The 10,218-nt window shown below is 41.7% G+C and overlaps 1 protein-coding gene across 1 annotated transcript; it reads right to left on the bottom strand.

The window, feature by feature from the left end:
* Window positions 1–2,256: 2,256 nt before the first annotated feature.
* On the bottom strand, window positions 2,257–9,699 carry MARVELD2 (MARVEL domain containing 2). Its single transcript, XM_424965.8, has 6 exons — window positions 8,643–9,699; window positions 6,986–7,018; window positions 5,736–5,875; window positions 4,905–5,076; window positions 4,473–4,523; window positions 2,257–3,552 (listed from the first exon to the last, which is right to left on the bottom strand). The coding sequence occupies exons 1-6, from the start codon at window positions 9,648–9,650 to the stop codon at window positions 3,436–3,438; spliced, it is 1,521 nt and encodes a 506-aa protein (XP_424965.5). The 5' UTR covers window positions 9,651–9,699; the 3' UTR covers window positions 2,257–3,435.
* Between the last annotated feature and the right edge of the window lie 519 nt (window positions 9,700–10,218).

The raw sequence follows: 10,218 nt of genomic DNA, 5'->3' as shown, positions 1-10,218 counted from the left end.
AACCCAGTCACGCTAGTAAGGCCACAGAGCAGACTGTTTAGATATACATGCAACCACGTAGATCATAAAGGTGAAACTAAAGAGACTGCACAGATAGACCAAGGCAATAATCGTATACTAACTTTAGTTTTATCTTTTTGCCCTTACGAGCATCAAAAGATCACTTCTCACAATTCTAACTAATTCTTGCTAAATTTACTCCTCGATTCTATCCTACACTTCATTGGCTTAAGCTCACAGCAACTAATTCTTGTTGCACGAATCTTGACTTCTCTGAAATCTGTGTTGGAAAATCAGCAGAAAGAGAAGCACAATAGTTCTGCAGAGGTCATACAGACACTGTCTGAAGGTCCAGAAGCAAGTTTCTCAGAAACTGAAACTCAGATCACTTTCAAAGGGAGGCTGAAAATACAGTCCAGTGTTCTTACAGCAGAAAGGTCTACTAGAGGTGCAGAATCTTCCATAAGGTCTTGATATGCCTCTGTCCCCCAACACTCTTGCCTCCAAATTGGAGAAATATGTATTTGTTGGATGAGTAAGGGATTGGCTGGATGTTTGCATCCAGGGAGTTAAGAGACAACAGTTCAGTGTCCAAACTGAAACCAGTAACAAGTGCTGTCTCTCATGAGTCCATACTGGGAGCAACACCATACAGTATTTTCATGAATGAAGTGCAACTGAGTGCATCCCCAGTAAGTTTGCAGATGACACTCTAGAGGAAAATGGATGCCATACACAGAGACAACACAAAAACCATGTCCATCTGAACCTCACAAAGTTCAACAGCTCCTGCACCTGGGTCAGGGCGATCTCCAATACCTGCACAGACTTGAGGACAAATTGATTGAGAGCAGCCCTGCAGAGAGGACCTGAGGACAGAGGCTGATGAAAAATAGGATATGAACCAGCAATGTGCACTTGCAGCCCAGAAAGTCAGTCATGCATACATCCTTGTCTGCATTTAAAGAAGTTATTACGTCCAGCACGTTGAGAGAATTCACTGTCTCCCTCTTCTTTGACCTTCTGAGACCTCACCTTGAATACCACACCCAGGTTTGGGAACCCCAGCACAAGAAAGATGCAGAGCTGTTAAGGAGGTCCAGAGGAGGGCCATGAAGATGGTCAGAGCGCTCGAGCACCTCCTGTACAGGAGACTGGCTGCAATCCGTGGTTGTTCAGCCTCGAGAAGGCTATAAGGAGATGTTACTGTACTGTTTCAATATATAAAGGGGTCTGATAAAAGAAAGATGAAGAAAAACTTTATACCTGCAGAGACAGCACAAGGTATAATTCTTTTAAACTAAAACAGGGCAGATTAGACTAGACATAGGAACAAATTCTTTACTAGAAAGGTGGTTAGAACGCGTTGCCCAGAGAAGTTGTGAATGCTCCATCCCAGAAAGTGTTGCAAGGGCAGGTTGGATGGTGCTTTTATTAAAGTGATGTAGTGAGATGTGTTCCTGCCCATGACAGGGGTGTGGACTAGGTGATTTTTAGAGGTCTCTTACAGCCCCAACCATTAATTCTGTGATTTCACCAAAAACATCACAGCCATCAACTGTTTGTAACACGTTAAAAAAAAAAGAAGTTCCTTACGCTCAGACTTCTGGTACAGATGCAAAGCCTGAAGTTTCCACTGACAAACAAGCCAAGTATACAGCGAAAGGGCATTTACATTGAAGGGACTTGGACAAGAAGCTTACAAACAAATCTTGTTCTTTAGAACGTGTACACTACAGCAGGTATAAAACACTCAGCCCAGCCACTTTATAAGGTAGAGAGGTCTCCTCTTCCTTGAGGACGAGAGAAACCTGAACCTGAGACAACTGGGAAAAGCAGGAAAACAGAATGTAAGACTGTCATCTGACCTCAGACAGGGAAATACTGAGAGATCTTCCAGATGGCGAAGGCTGAAGCACATCAGATAAGGAGGTGCCACATTTTCTAACTCTCTCATGGTGTCTTGTATTATTTACTTTACCTACTAAAACTCATGGGATTAAAGTGGCTGATAGAACTGGGAAGTCAATTTTGTATGTATGGAAATGAGTTGAAACCTCAAGACTGTAACATAAGTGACAATAAGAGCTCAAAAATCAAACCAGAAATAAATCTCAGAGTTAAGTGTATTAATGTGTTTTCAATAGTGAGCAACAGTGGCAACATATGTATGTGTATATATATATAGATATATATATATATATATTTTTTTTTACAATGAAATGATCCTGTAAGTAATGGAATAACAACATTAAGTTGTTTCATTTTTTTTAATGAAACTAAAATGCATTTCAGAAAAATAGTCCATTTGTAATTATATAAAACTGTACAAGGAAACTATCAACGCTTCCGGCAATTTTACTAGGTAAAAAAAGTTTTTAAAAAAGATGTGGAAAAGGATAAAAAGAGAAAATTCACTGGCTTATGTGAAAATTTGCATATATAAACCTACAACCCCAGGACAGATTAAAATTTATATTGAATTTATAAAGATACACTCTAGAAAACAAAACATTCCTGGCCTTGTAAAAGAGGCTAATAATTTATGCTTTGAGAATTAATTTTGTTGTACTTAATCTCTGAATAAGAAGTTCACAAACAGCAGCATTTACATACCCTTAAACTGGGCTAAAGCAAGAAGTCCAGTTCCTTGCTGACAAAGAGAACGAGTACACTTTCTTTAACCCAATAGAAACCTACTGAAATGTCCCAGAAATATACGGAGATCACCCTGGTCTACAGCAACACTAGTGGAACACTACACGTGACTTTTACTCAGTGCCACTCTTCTTTTAAGGTCACTTATAAGTTTGTTGCATCACCTCTACAGAGGAGCATAAAAACAAAACAAAAAGACAGTATACAATCTCTCCTTACATAGGAACTTATTCTGCATTTCTTATAAGGCAAAATTCCCAGTAATTTCTTATATGCAACAGTGTATTTGAAAATACAGCCATCTTGTAAAACTCATTTCCTACCTGCTGAAACTCCTCAGTATGATCGAGTACTCCACCAAACCCCAGTCACAGAGAACAATGCAACTCCTTCTGATACCATTAAGATGTCATCTGTATCATTACAGTATTGGTACGCATATTTTTGACACAGTATTTAGAACTGCCTTCTCTAGTCGACTTCCCAGCTTTTCAAATAAACTATGCTTAATTAAGAGGTCAGGCTATGTATTGTCTAAAAAAAGCAGAATGTTAACACTGATATTCTAAATATATCTGACAACTTCATTACACAGATTTATAATTGAGTCTGCATATAAAACTTATCAGTAAAATACAATATCTAATGAAGTGACAAAGTGATCGGGCAGCTGTTATCCCCACTGAAAGTGTACAGATCTGAGAGTAAATAAATACTTTAAAATATGCTTATTGATTTAAAAACTAGAAAAATATTACATCCAAGCTCAAGGCACTGCTAAATTTGTACTTTCCAGTTCATAACTTTATCATAGTCCTGAATTCGTTGTTTTATGTGAGAAAGCTTATTCTTTAGGTATTCACAACGCTCCTTTTTCTCCAGAAATGCAGGATCCTGCCAAGGAAACACAAATCCTTACATTAATATTTATGCTTTCAGTATATCCAGTAATAGTCTGTTATCAACAATGCTCTTGGCTAAGGACAGCATATAATTACTCTCCAGAATAATACTTTTTCTTTGGCCATGATTTTTAATTTCCTGTTTCCCCTTCCTTCACAAAGGGCCAGAAAAAGAAGTTCTGCTTCAATACACTGCAGCTACTCAGGAAAGAAAACCGTTTTTAAAAAAGAAGGCTGCAAATGTAAATTACATTCTACTATATAATTTTTATTTAATATATGTGTTCTGGTATGTCTAATAAATACCCCTCCAAAAAAGCAATGAAACTGAGTTAACATGGACACAACACAAATTTAATTAAAAAGAACGACTGGTACTTGTAATGGATGATGTTTTGAAAGAACAAAGGTACACTTTTACTGCCTGTACTTAAAAATGACCAAATGAAACTCTTTGGATTATGCTGGAAATTACTTTTTGGAAGTCTACCCAAGTCTCAAGCTGCCAAAAAAAAACCAACAAAAAAACACCAAAACAAAATAAAACTTCTTTTTAAGGGTAAGACTACCTTTTCTGTTGATGTATCTGATGGCCATGTCAGTTAGTGAATATAAACAAACTATACCCCAAGAAGCAAACAGACCTTTAAATGCTAAAGGAAAATGCTAAAAGATGAAAATATTTAACTGTTTTATCCTCACCTGGCTAAGAGAATCACTCTCCAAAACAGGCTGTTGGCACAAATGGGGTAGGCAGTGTCCCACTTTTGCCAAAGAGTTAAAATACAAAATACACAAAGCCCTGTAATAGCTAGGGGCTATTTCTATTAGTAGCAAATTTCTATCAGAAGTGCTATTTACATTTTCTCTGTTCTTTAGATTGGCCAGAAATGTAAAGCTGAAAACACTCACATTTTTCTTCTTCTCGTATTCTTGCAGAACTTTTGATATCCTTTCCTGCTCCTGCAGAGAGATATCACATATTTTTAAACACACTGAGCATCCTCTGTACCTTCATGTAAACTCTGCAAAATACTTGTCAAAAGTCAATCTCTCAGTTATCAAATCTTTTCTGATTTTAGTTGTACTTTTTGTACTTGAGAAATAGTGAAAACAAGTTAACTTTGTTTTATTCAAACTATTAACTGTTAACACTATTAACATGAAAAAACAGAAAAACACATATACAATATCACTGCATTCTAGATGGATGACCAAATAAGAAATGGCATATTTGAGAAAAACCATCTCTCTACTGAGCCACTGCCAGCATCACCAGACATTAAACCAAATAAAGTTAGAAGCTGCATGCTTTCCATTAGCCCTTTTTTCACAGGTACTCACATATATGCTCCCAGGATGGTGAGGAAGTTGTCTCATCAGTGCTTCTAGCTCATTAAACTTCTTTAATACAGCATGAACTTCCACAGACAGTTCTTTGTACTCAGCAAACTGATCATTGAACACCGCTTTATACCGGTCCCGCATTTCATTTGTTTGAATTGCTGGGTATTTCCTTTAAAATAAGTAAATATTCAGTGACTAGTATTAGACATCAGACTTCAGCAAACACACAGAGTCTTGATATCGGTAGCGTGTTACTGTATTGTGAGCTCATCTCATGATTGCTGAAGCTTTCCCACATCTGAACCACTGAAATATATGCCAAATAGTGTATAAATCAATCTAATTTATACTTCACAACAGAATCACAAAAATGTCTTGGATTGGAGAGGACTGAAAAGATCATCTGATTCCAACCCTTCTACTGCGAGCAGGGTTGCCACCCGCTATATCATGGAAATCATAGAAAAAACAGATTGTGGATAACATGGAAAGCCGACCCTTTAAAAGAGATATTACCAATTTAGCACTCACACAAGATTAGACAAATTTATAGAGCTAAAAAGCTAAGAAATTTCCCATGAATATTGCCTGTGTCTTCTGTTCCTTTGGTAATTACAAGCTAGATTCTAAGTGCGTTCCAATATTTGGGTTGGGTTTTAGGGGTTGTTTGTTAAGTTTCAGATCATTTATTTATATTACTGTGCCCATGGCATTGATCAAGAATTGTAAGTCTCTATAGCACGTGCAGAGAAAACATGAATATAAGAAATGCTGCTTGAAAAACATGATTAAAGTACTGATTGTGATGAACAAACTTAAGTCACTTACGCTAAATAGTCCGGCATCACTATAGGTTTGGGAATGTGGCCTGCAGGTATATGGCCATTAAGTAGTTCTGGTTTCCTTTCCATTGATTTAAGCTGCCTGTAAGTGACCTCTTCTCTTGGTGTGTCATCACTGTCAGTATACTAAATTTGAAAAGAAAAAATATTGTTCTAATTAAAATGAGATTTTATTCAAATGCAATATACAAGTTCTGTAAAGTATCCAGTGAATTTGAAGACAGAAATAAAGTCCTAAGCAGCCGCACAGACAAATCACATACATTCTTTACATGCTTTACTACAATTAGAAAATCAGGAAGGAGTTGCACAGTTAAGAACTTAAAATGATTATCTTCAGTTTCTCCTAATATTCTTGGCAATGAACCCAGTACCTGTACCAGTAACAGACAAATACTTATTTGGGGCTTGGAAAGATTTGTCCCACGTATCTTAAAAAACAGCTTATGGAAGTGTTCTGGATATCCATTCCATTTGTGGATAAACATGAATCACCCTGTTCTCTAGAGATCCCTTACTTGCAATTCTACAATTTAATCCTTGATCCAGAATTAATGTCACACGGAGTCAAAAAGGCTTCTGACTCAGTATTGAAGTAAGCAACGGAAAAGACAGTGGCAGGATCTCACAGTATTTAAAGGGAGACATTTAAGTGTGAAAGAACTCCATAAATTTTCTGGGAATCATCAACATCGACTGCATTAAAATCCTGTCCAACCTTTGTAGCATGCGCACCTGCAAATCTGTGCAGCAGAAGCACAAAAATCCTTCTTTTGTTGGTATTTCAAAGCTTGTATGGGAGTCTTGGAGCAGTCTAACAATAACAGGAGCAAACGCAAACCTAACAGTGAGCTTCCACTGGCTCCTCTCCAACTTTAACAGGAAGCCAAAAGGAAAAAACTAAACCCTAAAACATGTAGTGCATCAGATGCTTTGCCACTATAACCATGCCTGCAAAATTCTATGATAAAGACTACAGAACCCATCACTTAATGAAACAGAGTAGAAGCACATACTGTTGACAGCAAATCTTAAAACCTAGACAAACCAGTAGTAACTTCTGCACAAGCTTCTTCCAAATCTTCTGAGCAAGAGAATGCTCTCCTGACTATGCTGAAGAATTAAACCTAATCTTTTCCAAGGAAAACAACAACAAAAGAACTAAATAATGAAGAAAACATCAAATAGCATGTAATTGGGAATCCCAGTAAACAGAAAAATAAATTTGCTACCTACCTTTTTGTCTGGTAAAGACAACTGTGTTTTCATCTGTCAAAAAAAAAAAAAAAATCATACAGAACTTTAAGTTTTATTTTAAACAATAAGTCAAAAAGCACAGATACTTAATATATATTTTAAGCCAAGCTGCAGATTCTTATGTAATTATATTAAATAATGAACGTATTTAGCAAAAGGATGCTTTCAGATCAAGTGCTCTGAAGATGTTTGAAGAATGGTGGAATGAAGAAAACCCAGAACAAGATCTTCAGCAGCACAGCTGTAAGGAAAAACACAGAGGAAATACTCCAACCACTTCTCAGTCGCCTTTAAATTTCACATTCCAGTGTCTCCCACACCTTAGTTCATTGCTAAGAAAACACAGCAGTGCACTAGCCACTAACCAACCAGCTACTCCTCTGCACAGGCACTCTCTTGATCCCAGTTTATATGATAGAAATGTTAACTTTAAAAATATTCTTAAGTAACTAGAATAAAAGAACGTGGATAACAACAGATAAATCACCTCATTCTTGCAGGACATATTTAAAAACTGGTTGAAAACTGGCTAGTCTCACATCTACAATTCACTTCCCTGAAGGTGAGTCTCAGTTTCATGCAAGATCTTGGTAAGGAAGCCAACAGAAAATGAAAATGCTGGAAATCAACAGAAATACAATCATAAAGCAGATGGAATGCAGCTTCTTGCTTTCTCTTACTAAATCATTTAAATGCTTATTTAATGATTACTTAAGGTAGGCTTTTGTAAGATTCACATATGTGTATTTTTAAGCTATGTTATGTTTTAATGATTTTTAGTAGCTTTTCAGAGTGCTTTCATGTGGAATAAGTTTTAAGCAGACTTCAAATACCCTGGATGTCAGCGCTAGGTCTACACTATGACAGTTTATCATTAACTCGGTGAGTATTGAGCTGTTTTAGTAGGAGCAAGGCCAGCAGCAATGCAAAACAGATTAAGTGAAAAGGTGAAATAATTGAGAACTGAGACACCAGCCCTATCATTACTATCATTATCACAGAAACATAGAATGGCCTGGGTTGAAAAGGAACTCAATGATCATCTGGTTTCAACCCCAATGCAGTATGCAGGGTCATCAATCACCAGACCAAGCTGCCCAGAGCCACATCCAGCCTGGCCTTGAATGCCTCCAAGGATGGGGCATCCACAACCTATTTGGGCAACCTGTTCAGTGCGTCACCACCCCACGTGATTACGTGGTACAACTGAAAATAAAGCTGAAAAGACAAGAAGTAGTCACTTGGATTTTTGCTTCAAAATGCAAATCAGCATTTCATATTCTGTCATTTGCAGTAGCAGTTCACAAGCTGGGAGTGTGGTCTCCAAACAAATGAGTCATCTTTAAGCCCAACCCTACTAAAAAGCTCAACAGGCACATGATCTGTGCTTTCCTTTGTTTGGAAAACACACACACGGAAGTACTTCATCACGTGACACCAGAACAGAATGGACTACTCCACAAAACAGCACCTGTTCCTTACCAAAGTGAATAGAAAAAGACTCTGGGTCGCATCTTCACAGCACCTGTTATTTATCCATAACTGAGGCTGAAGGCTCAGCCCCGAAGGCTCAGGGCCTGCTCTGCATACAGCAGACCTTACAGCTGTGCCCACCAAAAGGATCCCCAGGACCCACCTCTTGTTCCATCTGCTCCCTGTGCCTCCTGGCTGCTTCGTGCCTCCACAGCTTCAGAGAAACCAAGGCGCTAATCAGGTAGATGAGCACCGTGACAAACAGGAAGATGATCGCTGCCGTCTGACCTCCTTCCACACGGCAGAAAGAGGCATTTATCGGCGTCTTAAACAGCTGGTAATAGCAGAGCCCCCCTCGGTTGATGTCATTGACGTACACGATGGCAGCGGACATGTACAGAAGGAACATGGCCACGTTGATGCCGAACTCGGTCAGCGGCCACCAGCTGGAGTCGAGGAGGATGGTGCGGTAGTACATGGACATGCCGAGCACCAGCAGCACGATGGTGACGATCCACGCCACGCCGGCCACGACCAGAATGAAGGGCGTTTTGGGTCCGCTGTAGTAATAGCCGCCGTAGGCGGCGCCCGTGCCGTAGCCGTAGGGCTGCGAGTATCCGAACGTGTTGTACCACTCGTTGTCCTTGTGCACGTAGGCGGTCACGCAGGCGAAGACGGCGGCGCCCAGCAGCAGCTCGGCCACGCCGAGCAGCCGCAGCAGCCCGGCCCAGGACTTCATGTAGGCGTAGCGCTGCCGGTAGGCCTCCACCTGCTCGCTGTACGTCATGCCGGTGGGCGCGCCCAGCGAGTCCCCGCGCAGCATGGCCTCGGCCTCCTGCGAGCGGCAGCTGCCGCCCGACCCCGCGCAGCCCTCCCCGGAGCAGCCGGGCCGCACCCGCGGCGGGCCGGGAGAGGCGGGCGGCGAGCACGGCGTCCCGTCCGAGACGTACCTGATGTCGGACGTCGCGCTGTCCCAGCCCGAGGCGCGGCCGCGCCTCCCCCTGAAGAAGTTCTTCCACGAGTCGGGGATGAAGCGCCGCACCGGCTTCAGCTCGGCCTGCCCGCCGCCGGGACCCGCGTCCGGACCAAAGGGCGGCTGCAGGGGCAGCGGGGGCGGCGGGAAGGGGGCGGCGGCGGCCCCGGAGGGCGACGACACGGCGCTCCGCGACATGGCCTGCGGCGGCGATGCAGGCGGCGAAACGGCCCTCCCGGCCGCACCTGCGCCGCGCCGCCCCACCCGGCCGCACCTGCGTGCTGCGGCGGCGCCATCCGCGCGGGAACGCCGGCACTGCTGCGGGCACTGCGCCTGCGCCGGCCGAGCGCTCTTGTGGTCTGTGGGTGAGGGTTGCGGCTTCGCGGTGGCGGGGAAAGGCTGCTAAGTGTGATCTGCAGCGGTTAGGACTTAGCTTAACTTGAAACAGGCAGATTGAACAAGGACCCGAAGGGAATTCTATCGAAATCTCGTACTTCTCGCTTAATTCGGAGTCCTCAATCTTTCTAGCGCCTCTGTACCAAATGTTGTGAATGTTTTTGTCGTTGTTTTTCCTCACGGTATTAATACAGGCTTACCAGATTACCCGTGAGAACTCACCCGGGCTCCAATTACAGAAGTGTAGGTGAGGCTTTGTAAATGAAGGTTCAGAAGGTGCGGCGCTGTGTCACGCAGTCGTCCCGTTCGCGGTGAGCCATCTGTAGATCAACTTGGGCTTGCAATAGAAACCGGGGCATTCTAACGTCCA

This window comes from Gallus gallus, chromosome Z, assembly GCF_016699485.2.
Source record: "Gallus gallus isolate bGalGal1 chromosome Z, bGalGal1.mat.broiler.GRCg7b, whole genome shotgun sequence".
Lineage (NCBI taxonomy): Eukaryota > Metazoa > Chordata > Aves > Galliformes > Phasianidae > Gallus > Gallus gallus.
The sequence above is the reverse complement of the archived record's forward strand: the minus strand, read 5'-3'. Positions and strand labels throughout refer to the sequence as shown.

Bases quoted from the DNA above. Each gene is read 5' to 3' on its own strand.
- MARVELD2 (XM_424965.8), bottom strand. From the start codon at position 9,650: ATGTCGCGGAGCGCCGTGTCGTCGCCCTCCGGGGCCGCCGCCGCCCCC. The intron at 5,876-6,985 runs GTAGGTAGCAAA...TTTCAAATTTAG, and splicing joins TGTCTTTACCAGACAAAAAG to TATACTGACAGTGATGACAC. The intron at 3,553-4,472 runs GTGAGTGTTTTC...TTTCCTTGGCAG, and splicing joins AATACGAGAAGAAGAAAAAT to GATCCTGCATTTCTGGAGAA.